At 28.6% G+C, this 21,592-nt stretch overlaps 2 protein-coding genes across 2 annotated transcripts; both read right to left on the reverse strand.

The window, feature by feature from the left end:
• Positions 1–2,272: 2,272 nt before the first annotated feature.
• LOC100200006 (glycosylated lysosomal membrane protein B) lies at positions 2,273–12,859 on the reverse strand. Its single transcript, XM_065816809.1, has 4 exons — positions 12,714–12,859; positions 5,935–6,372; positions 5,335–5,825; positions 2,273–2,848 (listed from the first exon to the last, which is right to left on the reverse strand). The coding sequence occupies exons 1-4, from the start codon at positions 12,798–12,800 to the stop codon at positions 2,677–2,679; spliced, it is 1,188 nt and encodes a 395-aa protein (XP_065672881.1). The 5' UTR covers positions 12,801–12,859; the 3' UTR covers positions 2,273–2,676.
• Positions 12,860–16,091: 3,232 nt separating this feature from the next.
• Positions 16,092–17,793, reverse strand: LOC136089746 (tigger transposable element-derived protein 6-like). Its single transcript, XM_065815827.1, has 4 exons — positions 17,683–17,793; positions 17,200–17,449; positions 16,678–17,146; positions 16,092–16,620 (listed from the first exon to the last, which is right to left on the reverse strand). The coding sequence occupies exons 1-4, from the start codon at positions 17,791–17,793 to the stop codon at positions 16,092–16,094; spliced, it is 1,359 nt and encodes a 452-aa protein (XP_065671899.1).
• Positions 17,794–21,592: the final 3,799 nt, after the last annotated feature.

The raw sequence follows: 21,592 nt of genomic DNA on the forward strand, positions 1-21,592 counted from the left end.
TGGCCCCAAATTCTATAAGAAGCGAAACTGGTTGCATCTGAGTTAGATTCGTTTTGGTTTCAAAAAGATTTTGTTAAGAAAAGGAAAAGGAAAATACTTCACGGCGAGTCGATAAGTGATGTTTTATGTATGATAAAATAGTGTAACCTGATATCTGTTCATTATAAAGCAGCTTTTAAAAGATTTACTGGCTAAAGCATGTACAAACATAAAATGTCTGTTGATGGTCATTACGACCTGAAAAATAAGAATCGTTCTTTTTGATTTTTATTGTTCCACTTTAAATTTACAAACTATGTTAGAAAAGCTCTAACTGTTGGTTGGAGAAACTCAAAACGTTTTTTTACTTTATATTGTCGAACTTAATCATTTAAATTTGAGAAAAAAATAACTAATTTATTACTCATTGACTAAATTTGGAAGAAATCTCTAATCTTAAAAAACTTGTGTTGAATTATGCAATAGCAGATCCGTTTCAATCAAGTTACTTTGATAGATAGCAAAGTCCATACAGCCTTATCGAATGTAACAAGTTTATTCAATGTTATTGTGTATGTAATGTTTATCAACATTGACAAACTTATAACGGGTCCGCCATCTAACTTTTTTTTTTCAACTAGTGCTTATTTCGTGAATGGTAACACTTAGCTCATGTCTGATTTGACAGATAATTAGTTTTATCTTTCCGCTGAACGAATATGGTTGTGTATACGCTTGAACAACGCTAGGAAATATTGCGACATTACTTTGAAAATCATGGTAATGTTGCAGAATGTGTGCGAAAATTGCGTACGGATTTTGGAAGAAGAGAAGCACCGTCAGCTCCCTATGTTCGTTATCTTGTGAAAAAAGTGAAAGAAACTGGCATCCTCATCGATAAACCAAAGCGTGAAAAGCCAAAAACAGTGCGTATACCCGAGAATATTGCTGCTGTGGCAGAAAGTGTGCGTGAAGCGCCATCAACATCAATTCACCGTCGTTCTCAACAATTGAACATTTCGGAGAAATCATTGAGACGAATTTTGCATAAAGACCTTGGTATGACGCCATACAAAGTCTAATTGGTTCAGGAGTTGAAGCCAACTGACCATCCGATGCGTTTTCGCTTCGCTAAGTGGGCCTGCGATCGACTTACAGAAGATGCCGATTTTGCCAAAAAAAATCATCTTTTCAGATGAAGCTCATTTTGATCTTGGCGGTATGTAAACAAGCAAAATTGTCGCATTTGGGGCACAGAAAACCCGCACGCATACATTGAAAAGCCGATGCACCCAAAACGAGTCACTGTTTGGTGCGGATTTTGGTCCAGAGGCATAACTGGGCCATTTTTCTTCGAAAATGAGCAAGGAGTGGCCGTTACAGTAAATGGCGATCGTTATCGGGCCATGTTGACCGAATTTTTGTTCACAAAAATTAAAGAGGAGGATATTGGCAACATTTGGTTTCAACAGGACGGCGCTACGTGCCACACAGCCGAAGCTACACTCGATGTTTTGCGCCCTGTTTTTGAAGATCGCATTATCAGCCGCAGAGCTGATGTCGTTTGGCCACCTCGGAGCTGCAATTTGACACCGTTGGACTATTATTTGTGGGGTGCCCTCAAAGATAAGTGTTACGCCGACAAGCCAGAGACAATTGACGCTTTAAAGGGCAATATTCGTGAAGCCATTGGTGAAATACAATCGATAATGTGCTTAAAAATTGGACCGATCGTGTAGGCTACTGCATGGCCAGCCGAGGCAGCCATTTGAATGAAATTTTTTTACATTATTAACCGGAAGGATTGTACTTTCAAATAAAAAAAGATATTTGAGAAAATATTCAGTAGTTTTTTTTATAGCATTTTCAAAAAAAAAAAAAGTTATTTGGCGGACCCGTTAATTTTTCTTTATTACTTTTTATCTACTCTTCATGCGCGGATAAAAGTTTTTGTATCCCTCATTCTTATTTCATACGAGATACCAATCGAAAAATGGAATACATGAATAAACTAGTTGTAAAGTTAATCCTAATATGTAATCATAATCTTAATATGTAATCATAATCTTAATATGTAATCATAATCCGAATATGTAATCGAGCGGATGTGAAATATCCATAACCTTAATATGTAATCAGGCGGATGTGAAATATCCATAAGTTTCGTTTACTTAGTCTGGAAACTGCAATGATCTACTCATGCATGTTCCACTGGTATTACATGCCTCAGGACCTCTTCTGCCACCCCCCCTTCCAAAAAAACAACAAAAAAAGGAAGAAAAAAAAACACCACTTTTCATATAAAAATATTTTTCAAAATAAGAAAATTTATATACATTTTATTGTACTAAGTTTATTTCTTATAAAACTAATGAAAAATAAAAAACAAAAAAAAAATAGAAATATGTTAAAATTGTTTTAACACTTTTTTAACTCTATAAAATCTAAAGAATTAATATAACAGCTTATTATAAATACAGCTTAAATATAACAGCTATTGGGTTTTAACACACAACGTTAAAACAAATTTTTAATATTATAAACCTCTATTTTCCATGGCATAATTTGAATACTGGATCGTTTTACAAAGTTTTGCTATACTAATGCAGATATAAATTTACAACAATCTTTACATAACTAAGGAAATACAAAAAGTGATTTTTATTAATAAATCTAAATATAAAATTTGATAGCGTTTCAGTTAATAGCCTTGTAATTATTGCGGCCAAATTTAACTTGCCTTATTAGTAATGTGAATATTCCAACAAGCATAAGAACAATTGGTGAACCAAGACAAATGGATATGATTATGTAAACCTTAGTTGAAACACTGTCTGTTGGAGGTTCGCCAACACCAACCATACCAGTCCTAAATATGTAAAAAATTCTTTAAAAAAAAGTTTAATATTTAAAAGGGGAGAAAAATCTGAATTACACTATAGAAAACTGAGTCCATAACTACCATTTTACAGCAGGTAGAAAACAGTCCATAACTACCATTTTACAGCAGGTTGGAAATAGACGCAGCAGTCAATATGAGTAGATGGAATATTCTTATGGATAATTTTCCCACTGTATCATCAAACCATTAAATTATATATTTACAAAAATTGTAACTTTTAGAACTTTAGGAAATTAAAATTGTAATACAATGGTGATTACAATGTAGTAAGAATACAATGGTGATGACAATGTAGTAAGAATTCAATGGTGATTACAATGTAGTAAGAATAATAACTTTAAGAATAATTAAAGAAAAAAAATATATTATAAATCAAAACTATATCTTTATGTTTAAAAGAAAAAATTATAAATATTTTTACATTATAAATGCTAGTAAAGAAATGACAGTTCGGAAAAAAAAAAAAGGAGAAAAAAACTGGAGGTGTAATCAATTGAAAATTGATCAGGTTGTTATAAAATTACATCTGCCCTCCAAAGAAAGAAGAATTACAATCACTAGTAAAAGAAATGGATTATTATTTCCTCTGGAATTAAACTATACTTTGAATTGTTCTCAAGATCTGTGACAATGGTGAAAAGACGATTGATTGAAGCAGGGCTTGGCAAGGAAACCTTTCCTTTGTGAACAATGTGTGTTGCCAACTGTGAAACATAGTGGGTATAATGTTATGGTTTGGAGCTGTTTCAGTGGGAATACCACAGGTGACATTATTAAAATGTGTATTTAGATATTTTAAAGAAGTGTATTTAGATATTTTAAAAAGCCATGCTTTATCTTCCAATTACAATATATGCTATACCTTGCCATTCATTTTTTTAAAAAAATAACGATCTAAAGCATTTTTAAAAACTTTGTAGAAACTAGTTGAGTTAGAGAATGATTAAGGGTTGAATAGAATGATTTGGCCTCCTCAATCATCAGTCCTCACAAACCTTATGAACTTTTATATATCTCCTAATTATACTTTTATAAACTAAAAAAAAAAAGTTAAAAAAGTAATTCCTAATGGTGCAAAAGATATGCTGAAAAAACCTTATAGTGATTGGCATAAAATTGACTTCAATAAAGTAAAGAAGTTATGTAAAACACCAAAAATATGCAAAGCAGTTTTTGCCTAGGCTGGATGCATGGAGTAATAGGCTGGATGCATGGAGTAATAGGCTGGATGCATGGAGTAATAGGCTGGATGCATGGAGTAATAGGCTGGATGCATAAGAGTAAATTATAACGTAATTTAATTTGATTTTGTATTTTTTTATCATATAAACTTAATCGATAATAAAAGAATTTATAATTATTATTATCTATAATTAAAACTATAATCAAAAATTAAATAGAAAATAATCAACAGATCATCTATTATGTTATGATAAAATAACATAATAGATGATCTAAATAAATTTTACTTTTAACAATGACATTCAATATTGCATGTTACTTTTTAACAATGACATTCAATATTGCATGTTACTTTTAACAATGACATTCAATATTGCATGTTACTTTTAACAATGACATTCAATATTGCATGTTACTTTTAACAATGACATTCAATATTGCATGTTACTTTTAACAATGACATTCAATATTGCATGTTACTTTTAACAATGACATTCAATATTGCATTCAATATTGCATGTTACTTTGGTGAATATAAAGGGCAAAAGAAATGTTTCAGCAGTTTGGGAATATTTTACTGTATGCCAATGGGCATTAGTGACTTGATGCCATTATTTTTACAGTCACTGAAATAAATGGACTCATGATAATGCAGATTAATTTATAGCGGAACAATTTTTATATATTAACTTTGTGACGCCCCTAAAACCATATAAAACCATTTAAAATCATATAAAACCATATAAATTCATATAAAACCATAAGTTATGTATAAGTATGATAACATTTTAAAATTTATAAACTTTAAAAATACTATTAATAAAAAAAAATTAAAACAATGCTGATTCTTAACATCAACCAGAGTCCAACATGCAGCAAAGTCAATACTAAATGCTAAATTAGAACCGGCTAACAACCCACGCTAATACTATTTTCAACTCTCCACCACATTCCTGGTAGTACCACGCTCAACTTGTTTTTCCGCGCAGCAGCCTTATTTGTCAAGGTTTGTGTTTGAAATTATAGAGTTGAGAGAGGGTTATAACCACAATTAAGTAGCCTCCTTGTCTGTAGTGGCCTACTCAGCCGTTGGGAGGTGAATGAACATTAAAAAAAAAATTTAAAAATCGAAAGTTGAAAAAATCCTCTGTTAAATATCTTATATATATTATTATGGCATTATTTATGTATTTTATTACGTTTACAAAAAAATAGATACTAAAAGTAATTATTAACTAATTTTTAGAACATTCAATTAAAAAGAGTCATACCAACTTGAATAATTTGTTTCTTGGTACCAACCATCTTTAGACACCCCAAAAGTAACATTTGTGGAGTAAAACATAATACTTGGTATCCCAGCAACAATACTCCAGTCAATATAAGATTTAGAGTTTAACTTTCCTTTACTTGACAGTTCATTGCCAGAATCATCAAATTGGTACAATAATGACTGAGTTTGCCTTGAAAACACCTCAGAATTATAAGCAACGGGTTTCCAAGATGCAAATGTACTAATTGGAAATGTAATTGTCCAATATTTAAATATACCTGGAGTATATTCATCATCGATAGATTTAAAAGTTTTGTATTTTCCAGAATCTTCACTATTATTTGTACTAAAAAAAGTAACCTCAACAGCATATCGCAAATATTTTTCAGCATACAATTTATTTAAAGTAAGTCTGAACTCTGTAACATTTTCATTGACACTGTCATGTGGAAGATCAGTAGAACGGTAGGTTTCAGAATATGTTTTAGTCTTTAAAATAAAATGCAAACATTAAAACAAAACTTTACTACAACAAAACAAAACAAATGTAACACTCAAATAAAAGCATAATATTATAAATAGTTTTTAATAAACATACCATTAAAGTAAGCTGACTCGATGAGTTATGCGTGGTGCCACTAAATAATGTCATAACTGATTTGTCAGAATTGTCAGGGCTATTAGATAACAACCATTCATAGTGTGAGATTATATTTGGACCTATTTTTGAAGCCTTCTTTAAAGATACTGTATCCGAAGAATCATTATAAGAGAAAATACGAGTTATGATCACTCCAGATAATTCTTTATTGTTGTCTGAAAAAGTAAATGCTTCACCATTTCTGTTGCAGATGTTGTCATTATTTATGGTCACAGTTGTTTTTTTTAAAACATGTTTAACAACAATGGTAGGTAAATTAATCGTAGATATCAAATAATGAATTTCATTTTCTAAATTGCTTTTACTTGTACTTTTTATATGAACCAGTTTATGTGATATATTTCCACATTTGACATCGTATACATTCTTGGTAACCTGTAATTAAAAGTGCATTTATAAAATTAATAATAAAAATATTATGATACAATCATAAAACTGCTTGTAATTATTAATAACTAAATAAATAACTTAACTAAAAATTTTTTATACAAAAAAATTTATAAATAAAAATGTCTTGCACAGATTGTGAAATTGAACAATACACCAAATATGCAATTTTTTGCTCATCTTGTGAAACAGATAGCACTATTGCATGGATTGTTGAAATGTTGAACTTTTATTGTTGTTTTTTAAATTTTTATTATATATAATAAGTTATACTTATTATATATAATAAAAATAACTGTTATTTAAACTTAATAAATACAATTAATATTTACTAATATGATTATATATTAAAAAACAACAATAAAATTCAACATTTTGCAATCTGTGCAATAACGCTATCCAATTCATAAAAAATTGCACATTTTACAAAAAATGCAATTTGATGATCTGGGCATAACATCTTCGTTATTTAATTTTTTAGCTGTTTATTTTTATTTAGCTTATTATATTACTGAATTTATTGGCACATTAAATTGTTAAATAAAGTCTGTACACAAAATAAATGTGAAAGGAGAAAAACAACTAAAAAAAAGTACTGCTCAATTTTTATTTCGAACCAAGTAATAATTTTAATACAATAATATAAGAAGATCAAACATTAAAAAAAAAAAATTATTCCTGTGGGAATCTAACAAAATTTCGAGCTTTTGCTTTAATGGTACCCATAAGCTTGCGCACAGAATAAGAATCAAAACTATTTGATGCTTTTTTAAATGATATTTTAATATCTTTAATGTTTTTGCAAAGCTTTTTTGTTTTTTTCATTTCTCTTTTAATAATAGCCCAGTACTTTTCAATAACTCTCAATTCTGGCCAGTTCGGAGGATTTTCTGTTTTAGGCACAAATTTCACATTATTCTTTTTATACCATTCCATAGCTAGTTTACAATGATGAATTGAAGCTAAATTAGGCCAGAATGTTTTGTAAACATTCTTTAACTAATATTTGACCAGAAAGTGTGGACTGAGAAATATAAGATGCTGATTTTTTGCCACAACCGCAAATAGCTTGCCAAATCAAAGCTTTTTTAGCAAACTTGTCATGTTTTCTGTATTTAAATTTCTTATCTGCTTTTCCTCTATATTTGGCGATATAATAAACAGCACCAGGAATTTGTTGATGATGGTATTTGATATAAGTTTCATCATCTTCAATAATTCAGAAATTTTTAGAAATAAAATTGTCATACAACTTTCTGCCGTGGGTTCTTGCACTTTTTTGTTAAGTTTCAGAACAGTTGGGCACTTTTTGTGCTTTGGAAGAATGAAAACCATGTTTGTTTCTAACTTTTTCAACAAAACCATGAGAAAATCCATATATTTTTGGGCATTCCCTTAGTGAAAGGTTTGGGTTATTCTTAAAACTGTTAACCAATTTTCTAACTAGTTTTATATCTTTAAAACCTTCCTTTCTTCCATGACCAGATTTGCGTTTAATTGGTTTTGTTTGAGAAAAACGTTGAATAACACGACTAACAGTGTATGGATGTATTTGCAACGATTTTGCTATCGAATTGTAGCTGCTATTAGGATTTTGTAAATATTTGTGCATAATTTTTTCTCTTACGTCTTCTTCTTTTATCATTTTTAAAACAAATTTCAAATTAAATCTAAAAAACTAATATATTTTTTTGAAACCACAAATTTACATAAAGGCAAACATTGTCTATAGGAATAATAATAATCATTAAGGAATAATAATTTGGTATCTGAATCGGAAACTAAAATAAATTTATGAACGTTGTATTTAATGTTTTCAGAAATCCAAATGGTGACAAAGGAATCATAACTATTAAAATTTGTAACAACAAGATCTTCAAGATCTTCTTTCACATAATAATTTAGCATTATTAATTGTTTTTTTTTTTTAATTATTATTAAAAATATTAAATATTAAATTGCTTCAATTAATGTTTTTAAAGTTTAAAAAAAAAAAAAAAATGGATTTTAAACTTATAAATGACGGTTACATGTCATTTAATAAACGGTTGAATGTCAACAGCCCTAATGACTCAGCTACTCATTTTATTCTCCTAATGGGGGTACAGCTCTAAACCTCAGTTTTATGGTACTGAGGCCTGCTGGTAGTCAGATTTGCTGAACTTTGTGGTAGCTCTCAGAGAGACTGATTCCATCAACAGCTGTAAAGTATGGATGGTGCCCCTGTTTGTACTTTTGGTGTGCATTTTCAAGGTCGCATTTGTAGCTCTTTGTTAGGGCTTAGGGTTTGTTAATAGCAATGAGGCAATTGGTTGAAATATTAGATAGTGTACTGAGTACTATCTGTGCTTTGTGTCAAGATCTTTAACAAATCGAAAATTGACTAAAGCATTAAAAACTAAAAAACACAAAAAAACTTTTGTCATGACCAAGTTCTCTAAATCTATCATTCACTAATATTCATGGACTTAGAAGTAACTTTTCTTCTGTTGAGTCTTGTCTCTTGCAAAGTTTACCAGACCTACTTGCTCTTTGTGAGACTAATTTGAGTTCAGCTCTCTCATCTTCTGATCTTAGTGTTAATGGTTCAGCCTAATCTTGTGATTTTAGTGTTGTAATCTTAGTGTTGTAATCTTAGTGTTAATCTTCCTTTAATTCATAAAGACTGAATTATCACAAGCTTAGCCTGGGCATTTACATTAGTAAGAACTCACCCATTTGTCAGGAAACTAAGTTTGAATCCATAGACTACTTTTATATGCTTTCATTTAACAACACATCACTCTATCAACTTTCTCTTTGTTCTATATCGCTCTCCTTTATCTCAAGACTACTTTTCTATGTTATTTATAATCAAATTGATCAAGCTCTCACACTCTTTATCCTTCAGCCAATATCGTTGTTGTTGGTGAACTTAATACTCATCACACTGAATGACTTCACTCTAGTGTCAGTGACTTTGCAGGCATTAAGGTTTACAACTTTTGTCTTTCTCAACTCTAACACAAATAGTCAACTTTCCAACTGGTTTTCCAGATAATCTGAATCATTCACCTTCTTTACTGAACTTATATCTTGTTCTGATCCTAGTCAGTGCTCAGTTTCTCCACGTTTATCCTTAGGCACTTCTGATCACGGTTTGATCTCTCTAAAACTATTATCTCATTCTTCTTTATCATCTTATGATAATATATTCCCCCTATCATCATACTTTTTACAACTAACTTAAAGCTGACTGAAACTTTTTCCATGATTATCTTCATGATGGCCCTGGAGTAGAAATCTTTCACCTTCCTGCTGATAAATGAGCTTCTTATGCAACTTCTTGAACTCAGGCTGGCATGGAATCTTTTATTCCTTTTCAACGATTTCAAGTAAAGCTTCACTCTTCAGTATGATTTCCTCTGATAGTGCTATTGCAATTTCCAATCATAACCATTACTTCCATAACTATTACCAAAACAATTCTCCAGAAAACAGACGTCTGTTTACTATTGCTAGAAGCCATTGTAGAAAAGGTTTTGTCAAACACCATAGCCTGCTATTCTCAGGTCACAAAATCTTGTATTTAATCTCAAAAACTAGACTTCTGAGGTTTTGGAGAATCTATAACAGTGTCTATAATAAAGACAAATCTGTTATTCTACCCTCTTACATGGTTTAGATTTTGTTACCTCACCTAAAAACAAAGGTAAATTCTTTTCTAAGAATTTTTCATGAATCTCATCTCTTGATTCCACTTATCACATACTACCTGATATAGCTGGCAAACAGGTTGATCCATTGCTTGATATTTCTTAGGGTCTAAAGAATTCTTCCTTACCAATAGTAGAATAAATGTTGTTCTCGATGGACAGCACTCTTCTTCATTTCCTGTAACTTCAGGGGTTCCTCAAGTTTCTATTCTTGGCCCTATACTTTTTTTAATTTACATTACCATCTCCTAGAAATTCTCACATCTAAGGTGACATTGTTTGCTGATGATACTAAATACAAGACATAAATACAAGACATAAATAAATGATGATACAAGACATAAATAATGATACAAGACATAACTACATGATACAAGACATAAATAAATGATGATACAAGACATAAATAAATGATGATACAAGACATAAATAAATTTATTTATGTCTTGAGAAGAAGCCAATTTCAAAAGAAGCCATTCTCTGATTGCTTGGAGAGAGCGTTTAAGTTTGAAAAGGATCTCATTTCTGCTATAGCATGGGGTTTTCAGTGGCTGGTGAACTTCAACTCAGATAAAACTCAGATTTTTTCAGCTAACCATTATCACAATAATCTAGATCTTTCTATATTTATAAACAGTAATGTACTTGGTGAGTAATCTACCCTTTTCTTCTAGGATGGTCTTTTTTGTCTTCTTCATTTTACTTCTGATTTTTCTTGAAAACTGTATATCAAATCCATTGCAAAAATAGCATCTGCTAAGGTTACTCTTTGATCCGTCCTTAATTGGAACACTGTTGCCATATCTGGAGCAGATCTTTGAATAATGCCTTTTCTCTTTTAGACAAGGTACAAAAACGCATTGCAAACATAGTTGGACCTGTTCTTGCAGTCAATCTTTAATTATTGTCACATCGTCACAATATTGCTTTTCATTTTTTTTATAATACATAAATACTATAATGGGTGCTGCTCTAAAGTGCTATCTACTAAAATTCAATCTCCTGTTACTCATCATTTAATCATGTCTCATCTGTTTACTATAACTGTGCTCTTAAAAATTTTTATTTATCTAATTTTATTCCCTCAAACATCAGTTTTTTGCAATTTGTTGCCTAAATCTTGTTTTCCTGATTCATATATATTGTAATTTTTCACGGCGTCTGTTAATCGTTAAAGTTCCTTATGAACATCTTCTTGTGAAACTAAAGAGAAATTTCTGTAAAAATCAGACAACATTGAAAAAAAAAAAAAAAACTAAATGTCAACAAGTTTGCTGTATTTTATGTATTCGCTTTATATAACAGATGAAATGATAAATACATAAAATTTTAATCTAAACAGTTGTTTGTCCATGGTGGTACTTTGAAAATTGGACTAATTTTAGTCAAATTTTAATTGCTTATTTTGCATCATGACAAATTAAGAAGCTTTAACTGGAGCATAGCATATTGTATACTAGTATAATCACAAAGATAAAACTTTTTGGTGTCTTCTGGAACTTAAACATCTTAGGTTTAAACATTGTTTTATTTCAAATATAGTTGTTCAATTTAGTGATTATTTAAAAATAAACAAATCCATGTTAGGCTATGATTTCTAGACAACAATCTACTTTTAATTTGTTTCTTCTAATAAAACTTTTATCTGGATAGCTGTTATAAACAAATTAACAAGAGTTATTAAAATAAATAATATTCCAGTTATAGCTTCTTAAAGTATGACATAATGTGAAAATAAGCAAATAGACTAAAATTCATCTGATTTTCAAAGTACCGCAATGCACCAACTTTAAATATTAGGACCAAAATATTTTGTATTTATCATTGTAAATAAGTTGAATAAATGAAGAACTTCAGTTTCTTTCTTTTTTGTTTAAAAAAAAATGGAACTCAAGCAACTTCAATTTAAAATTTTAAATATTGTCTGGAATTATTTTTTATTATTATATTTTTTGAATTTATATTATTATATTATTTGAATAGTGATGCAGGGTTTGAAAAAGTTATCAGATACTAGCACCCCTCTCTGCCTGTTCAAAGAGAGCAACCAACCATTTATTACTTTATCCAACAAAATAATTGATAATTGGTTGCCTATCTCTGATAGGTCAGTATATGGGTTGGAGGTGGGCTCTGGTGTTGAAATCTATTTTAAGCCTGATATACGATTTCCATAAAAAAATATATATACCTGGTATACAAAAACTTTTACCAAAAATATACAAACTTTTTATTAGATTTTTATTTTTATAAGTTTAGCTTTGACCTTTAATACCAACTTCTTTTTTTTACTTTTTACAAGTTGGTAAATATAATAGCAAACAGCTTGATTGCTTTCTCATAATAAAACAACGATTTTAAATACACTATGTTGTTTTTAAAAAGAAGAAATTTAAACTAACCTAAAATATGGGTACAAAAATGAAATTTCAACAGATATTGTTAACTTTTATTTCAAATATAAAATAAAATAATAAAAAAAATATTCTTAAATAATTTCTTAACTTGCTCTTGTATATAGTTTTTAAATTTTCAAAAACAGTTTTAAACAAAATCTTTTTTGAAAAAAAATAATTTAGATTATTAAAATTATTAAAAACTAAACAAATAAAAATTTAAAATAATTATTAATACATTGCGCTTCTCATGATCACTATTAGTGGATACCAGCTGCAATATTGCATAAAGGACAAACAGAGAGATATAGATCTTTTTATCCATTTTTTACACAAACCTAATTTAAAAAAAACTTTTAAACTTTAAGTATAACATAATTCATACAATATTTGGTAACCCTATTGTACTATATTGTAGGAACACTCAATATAAAAGATTACATATAGTATATAAAATTATTAGTTTATATATAGTATATAAATTATTGGTTTATATTAGTGATGTACGGATTAATCAGCATCAGTATCGGCATTGGCTTAATCGACCACTTTTTGCACAATCTGTATCGGTATCGGCCTCATTTTCCGATTTTCCAACCGATGGCATTTTATTATTTTCATCCTGCATTATGATAATAATTAAATAATAAATAAAATAAACTTTATGCATTACTTAGAATTTTTTCAATAAGTTTTTATTTTGACTTTGTTTATAGGCAATATTATTTATTCTTAAGATGATGTTTATAAGCTTTAATTTAACAGCTGAATGTACTTATACTTTTACTACCATTGTGTTGTTTTTAGAATAATTTTATTTGGTATTGTTCTATTGTTATACTTAAAAGTAACTTATTTAAGCATTGTTATCTATATGTGTTCAAGTATAAGCTACTATATTTCTATATTTTTATTTGTTATTTATGTTTTATTTCAATTCACCTTCCCAAGGCCACTGCGATCGAGGAGGCTACTTTAGATTTGGTTACAACCCTCTCAACTTTATAACTCTGAAACACAAATTTTGACAATAAAGGCCACTGCATCGAGAAACCAGTTTAGCGTGGTACTACCAGGGATATGGTAGGGATAGAACATCATAAAATAAAATAATTATAAAAACAACTTAATTATCTAAAAGTAGTTTAGTTACCTAAACAACACATAATTGTTGTTTAGATATCTAAATTCCTATTAAATTAATAAAGAATTCTAAGTAAACTGCTTATGATAGTACCATTTTCTTTATAAAAATCAAATGAAAAGGGTTCCTTGAAAATTGTGTTTATTTTTTGCAAGTTTACTTTTCATAGTAAAAAAAAAACAAAAAATGTATATTTTTTAACTGAGTTTTTCATATATCTTTTAAAATAATGGTTTGACTCTAATTTGAGTCCAAGTATTTGTTTACCAGTACTGATTCCATTAAAAAAATTACACGATTTAAAGTTGTATTGTTTTATATTTTCAAAATTTTAATAGTTAGTTAATTCATCGGTATCGGCATCGATATCGGCCTTTTCCTATCCATCGGCATCAGTATCGCCATCGGCCAAAAAAGTGCTATCAGTACATCACTAGTTTATATATAGTATATAATATTAATGGTTTATATATATATATATATATATATATATATATATATATATATATATATATATGTATATATATATATATATATATATATATCTATATATATATATATATATATATATATATATATATATATATATATATATATATATATATATATATATATATATATATATATATATATATATAGTCAAGTTGTCCACAGCATTTCAACCCTCAAGAACTCTCTCCCATCTTCGTGTTTTCCTGACTCATACAACCTTAAAAATTTCAAGTCTTCCGTCAACCTTTTCCTTGCTCTGTAACTCTATTCTTTTTTTTCTTAGTAGCTCCCAACTTAATAAAGGCTGCTTGCAGCCTGGTTGGAAGTGAATCAGAATTAAAAATAATTAACAATAATAACTAAACTTTTGTTGCAGAAACAAAAATTTATGCAATTATTATCAACTCATAACAAAATATATATTAATAGCATATATAATAGTAATAATAGCCTTTTAATGTATGAACTTTGTATTTAAAAAATAAGAACAAAATATTAAATTTCTTCATAAAATGCTTCAATAAATATAGGTTTTTTGCAAAAAATCAATTATCCTATATAATAACATGGAATTACTAATTCAAGTATGTATTCTATACGTGTAAATACTAATTCATGAGCAAAATAATAAAATTCTTCATAAAAAGCTTCAATAAATAAAGTTTTATATAGTAATTATATAATTATATTAATACTATATAATTACATGTAATTATATAGGATGTTTGATTTTTGCAACAAAAAAATATATATATATATTTGATGAAGCTTTTTATGAAAAAGTTTAATACTTTGTTCATATTTTTAACATGAATTATTTACAATTAGTAATGAACTATTATTTATATGTATTAAATACATACTTGAATTAGTAATTACTAAAAATCAAACATCCTATATAATTACATGTAATTATATAGGATGTTTAATGGATGTTTATTGAAGCTTTTTACGAAGAAATTTAATATTTTGTTCTTATTTTTAAAATGGATTAGTACAATTAGTAATTGTTGTATACAAAAAATATTGTTGTACTCAATTATTGATTTATTAAAAGCTACTTTGTTACAAAGTAACTTTTAACAGATCAATAATTATATTTGCATATTATATTAATTACATGTAACTGAAAAATTTGCTTGAACATTCGCAAAGTAAAAATACAAACTACTGCAAATGTTAAAAAGAAATATATTTTTATGTGATTTCATCAAGAAATATAACTTCATGTGAATTCTATCAATCAAATACTGGTAAAGTATCTGGACTGCTAACTGCCGTCATTCTCACTGATTTATTTAATTTTTGATTTTTAAGCCTATTTTATATCCAGATTTATAAGCCTAATTTAATAAGAAAAATATCACTGGAAAATTGCCGAAGTTTTAGAAATACGGCATTTTTCAGGTCCTTGTTCTTAACCAATTTGAATCAGAATTCTGAGTAAATAGTCATTAGTAATATCAAGTCTAAGACAATTTAAATTAAAATAACAATTAGTTAATTATAAACTTTATAAAATTATAAAAAATAAAATTGAAATAAATCAACTGTAAACCTCACGTATCAAGATGAAAAAACGATCTATAGAGGATCCAAAAGTTTTTTATCAACCCAACAATTGTTTTATCTGCATAAAAAGAAAAAGCAATATGAAATAAAAAATTATATATATATATATATATATATATATATATATATATATATATATATATATATATATATATATATATATATATATATATATATATATATATATATACTCGTATAACGGATTCAGGAACTTTTAGTGGGAGGAGGGGGGGATGTTGAAGTATTTTTGTATTTTGTACCATACAGTAGTCTCTCGCTTAATTGCACAAATTGAAAAAGGCACTGCGGTGCGCAATTAACTAGGAGTGCACAAATAAGAAAAAGATAAGAAAAAATTTAGCAAACTAAATTATTAACTATATAAACAAATCTTTATTAAGAAATATATTATGCATGACGGAAAAAGTCATGAATTGTAGGCTGATATGCATTCTGCAGCTTTTCTCGTTTAATTTTCATAATTACTGACCGTATGTTTGATGATAGTTGTTCGTAGCTATTCATTAATTTATCGTTGTCGTCTTTTAAAATTGCTTTAGCTTTTTGACATTTTAATTGCTTGCCAATATCGATCAGAGATAAATGTATAAATTCAATACCTAAGAAGTCTGTACCATCGTCTATCTTATCATTATGAGCTTCTTCTTTGTCAGAATTGTTATCCATAGCAACTGCATTATCATTATTTTCATCGAGAGACAAACAATCTTCAACATCATCCTTGATTGCTTCAATATACGTTGGAGAATCTTCACAGTCAATTGATTCAAAATTGATGATATCTTCCGAACTGATCATATTCCCTATTCCTTCAATTTCGTTTAGCAGCATAAGCATATTAAAAGATGCAAAGTCAGCCTCCTCAGAGCATAGTTCAGTGTTAACGGGACTGGAAATCTGAAGTAATTCTGTCTTGCTGAAGCAATTTTTGAGAGATGAAGGTTGAATTGATTTCTAAGCCAAATCGACTCACTTAGCAGCGTCAAGAAGATGTGCGGGCTTCCCGTATTCAACTCCTGCTGCACCTCTTTTACACAAAAGGCTACTTTCTTTCAGAAATTCATTTGTATTTACATTGAGGCTGTAGTATGACAATATGTTTGAGAGATATAGATATTTATATCTCTTCTTGAGAGCCGCAATAATCCCCATATCACATGGTTGCTTCCAGCTTGTGCAATTTGTAGGGAAGAAAACAACTTTTACAAGATTTTGCTCAAACACCTCAAAATGTCCTGGTGCATTGTCTAATAGTAAAAGAACAGGCAAGCCAGTTTTGTTTTTAACTTCAGGATAAAAGACTTCATTGAACCATTTCCAATATATAGAGACATCCATCCATGCATTTTTCTGACAAAAATACGGTTTCGGCCATGTTCTACCGACTATACAAGCTGGTCGTGCAGCTTTTCTAATCATAGAACAGGGTATTTTGTGAGATCCTATTGCGTTGGAGCAAACAACTAAAGTCACTCTTTCTTTAGATTTTTTTTACCTCTTATACTTACTAAGCTTTCAGTAGGCATTAACAGAGAATATCTAGACAGCAAGCAAAAAAAAAGTCCAGTTTCGTCCATGTTATATACATTTTCGGGTCTGTACATTTTAATAACTGAGTAAAGGTACTCAAGTTGCTGAAGCAGAACAGGATCATCTTTGTCAACTTCAGCTCCTTCTCCAAAGAGATGCATCAATTTGAAGCCTCGAGCTTTAAAATCATTGCCAAGAAGCTTTAAATTCTTCTTCTTTTATATTTAATTTTTATGTTATTTCTTTTGCTTTCATAATTGCTAACGATGGAGGCACTTCAATCTTCGAACGACGCAATGCATCAATCCAAATATATAGCTCATTTTCTATTGCTTCAAATTTTCCAGACGATAATCGAAACACTTTTTTCTAGCTTCTTCTGTCATTAGTAAACTTCTTTTTTCTATTTGATCTCGATTATTCCGGAGAGATTTGAATTTTCAGTTACATTATATTCTCTTGCAATCGCTCGTTTGCTTGGCGCATCACTTTTTTTAAGTTTAGCTATAATTTCGACTCGCTGATCTTCTGATAATCTTTTTCCTTTGCCTTCAGTCATAAGAAGTAAGGATAAAAAAGTTGGAATAAGAGAACTGTTAATAAACGGGTAAATTTAAAATGAAGTTTGTTTATTAAAGTTTTTTCAATGAGACTTGACTGATAAATAGTTAAAACTTATTATTACCTGTTTAAAACAAGATTTATCATTTACTTGGATTCGAATTCGAACTATTTATCTATTTACATTCTGATAAAATCATCATCTCAAAATATTTATGATAAAAACTAGTTTTTAACTTAACACAGGAAAATAATAGTTACATTTTCTGATCTAATTACACTTTCAATAAAAAACTCAGTAAAAAACTTTCAGATTCTAGGAGAAAGGGGGGGATACATACCCCATTCTGCCCCCTGGATCCGTCACTGTATAATATATAATGGTTAGATGTTGTTTTATATATATTAAACGATAAGTATTATTTGTTAAGTGAATAGTATTACACGCTAAAAGAACAGCACTATTCGTTACACGAAGTTAAAGTAAGTAATAATATAAAGTAATATTTGTTTAACAAATAATAATAGTATTTTTTTTTCAATTAGTAATAAATTTTTTTTTCAATCATGCAACTAGATACTTAAAAACTTGTCAACGAAATCTTCAGAACCAGCTTAAAAGTTAAAAAATAAGTTGTTTGACACAATTTTTAAATTCTGCTTTGAATATATAAATATTACATAATGTATAGCAAAATTCTAAAAGTGATACTAAAAAAATTGATACATGAAAAACAATAATAGCAGTCTAATCATAAAATAATAGTTAATAATAAAATGTAAAAGTAAAAATAAAATGCGAATAAAAATAATTGTAATAGTTATAAGAGATTGACGTCACTTATATAAAAATATGATCAAATGAGAGACACCAAAACTTTATTAATAATAAAATGATATGAAAAAAACAACAAAAAACTAATAAGTATCTCTTTCATAATTTATTTGTTTATACTGCTTATTGTATTATTTTGTATTATCTGATTTTTACGTTTAGAGGCCATTCCATAAAGTACATAAAATAAACTATTATTTTAGGACCCTTTCCCCCTCCTTGTGCGCACCTGATGCTTTCAACAATTTCCAACCCACCCCCTCACCTCACATTACTTCCCCACCCCACCTGACCCCCATGCATACATACGCATTTTTTATTACAAAATCAACCCATCTCCAACGCATAAATTTTTCAAAACATTATAAAAGAAAATTTATAAAGTAAGTTTGACATTTCTCAGTTACTTAACATAATATTGATTTTTAATACTCGTGTTATTAAAAATAAATCAATTGTTTGAAGAAATATAGAATGAGAGATTGTCAAATTGGGTATTTTTTAAAAACCCCTCCCCTTCCTTGTATGCGTTCGTACGCTTTTCTACCTCCCTTATACCTACATACTTTATGGAAGATCTCTTAGCGCTACTAATTTTACCGGCGTTCTTGCAAACTCCTTCATTTTGTTAAACGATTAGTACTCTTCTTTAAGCAAATAATATTATTCGTTAAACGAATATTCGTTAATATTCATTGAACAAACAATATTATTTGTTAAACGAATCATATTATTTGTTTAACAAATTTTACTGTTCGTTAAGGAAATAGTTTTATTCGTTAAGCGAATAATACTATTCGTTAAACATCGGTTACGAAGTTTAACGAACGTTCGTTATTCGACTTTTAAAGGCGAGGTTAAACGAACTTCTCCGGTGCTTATAAAAAACCTACTTTGCCGTAGAAACAAAAAAGTCGAATTGATTTCCGTGGAGATTTTAATCGAAATCAAATAGAAAGCATTCAAATCGTGTTAATAAGTTGAGCAACATCGGCCACACTAGAGCGCTCTTTTTCAATGGAGAGGAGGGTCTAAACGTGACTCAGATCAACAATAGCTCAAATAAGATATAAATCCTTGTCAGTGTTAAATACACACATTGTTATTGTTGATTGTCAATCTTTAGTAGAAGTAGCCAAACGATTTATTGCTGCAAAAGAGAAGCGCAGGGGTGAGTTTGGAACATTTACTTTAAAAGACCTTAATTAGTTTTTTTTATCACATTTTTGCAATTTTTTCAGTATTTGAAGAAAATTTCCTAACAAAATTATTACTTTCTAAATTGGGGCAACAAAAGTTTTTTCGAAACCCCAAAAACATTTGAATTCAAGATAAATATTTCATTTCAGACCTCTCAGTTTTAATGCACGCCATAGCCCATGAGACTTATATTAATACTTTCTGTATTTTCTAAACTCTTTGAACGAGTAAAAGACTCTACTACTTCATTAAAAACAATTTTTTTACCCAAATCAACTTGGTTTTAAAAAAATATTTCGACTGAGCATGCAATCATTGAAATAGTAAACCAAATAACATATGGTTTTGAAAAAAATAAAATAAAAAAAATAATTTATTTTAAGAGTAATTCTTGATTTATCAAAAGCATTTTATTCAGTGGATCATTGCATCCTATTAAATAAACTAAGACATTAAAGGATAATTAATAAAATTAATTGTTGGATTGAATCTTAAAAACAGTAATAAATATGCGCGTAATGTCCAATCTAAAGTAATAAATATCATAGGTGAGTCCCACAAAGATCAATTCTCGGTCCTCTCTTGTTTTTAATTTATATAAATGACATTTGTAATGCATCTTTAAAACTGAATTAAGTTGTGTTTTCAAATGACACTAACTTATTTATTGATAACAATGATATCAAAAAACTATATACGAATACGAATATTGAACTAAAAAAAGGAAACAATTGGTTTAGAGCTAATAAACTCATGCTCAATGCAGATAAAACAAACTATATACAATTTCATAAAAAAACACAAGCAGAAAATCTTCCTCTCAAGTTGCCGGCCCTATTCCTAAATGATAAACTAATTAAAAAGCAAACCAATAAAAATTTTTTGGAAATATTGTCGATGAAATGTTGTCTTGGCTTACACAAATAACATACATCTAGTCAAAAAAAAACCAAAACCATAGGTTTGATGTATCAAATCCGCTCTTACATCAATACACAAAGTCTTAAATTAATCTTCTTAGAACTAATTCATAGCTTCATTTGCTTAGGGTTATCCATTCTATTTAGATAATGAATTCTTACACAAACATGGTTTTACAAGCCTTGTAGTTTGACTAATTTGTTTTTCGTGAATTAGCACACTTTATATTAACATATGTGAGATGACTATGAATCAAACTAAAGTAAATTTTTTCTTGATCAAAAATCAAGCAATATTTGAGATTTATATAAAATACCTATTGCAGATGATATTTTTTATTAATTGTATACAATATGATTACTCTATGATAAATTTTATTTTGAGTTACTTTACTAAATAAAAGTTTATAATTATAAAACTATCGACTACCAAAGACTTTGATAGTCTATAACTTTTTAAAGTTATTTGTCGACCTGAGGCTTTAGCCATTATGAAGTATCAAAAGTTGTGCTTATCGACTATAACTCCTATTTGAGTTTAATTTAAAGCCAAACAATCTTAATTTATTATAAATATCTTTGTTTTTAGGTACTATACTAGATTAAGATTTATAATAGTTAAAAAAAATTAGGGGATACTTGCGGCTTTTATTATTATTTTATCAATTTTTACGTACTTCTAAAGCATGATATTTAGACAGGCTATCATTTTTAGTTTTAAATTGCCAATAAGCAATAATCAGGTAAAATATCCATTGAAAAGTATATAGTTCCTTCTATTTTCAAGTTTAAAAATACATCCCTTAACCTTAATACATTAAATTACCGACATTTTTTTTACC

The sequence above is a fragment of the Hydra vulgaris genome, chromosome 13 (assembly GCF_038396675.1).
Source record: "Hydra vulgaris chromosome 13, alternate assembly HydraT2T_AEP".
In the NCBI taxonomy this organism is placed as follows: domain Eukaryota; kingdom Metazoa; phylum Cnidaria; class Hydrozoa; order Anthoathecata; family Hydridae; genus Hydra; species Hydra vulgaris.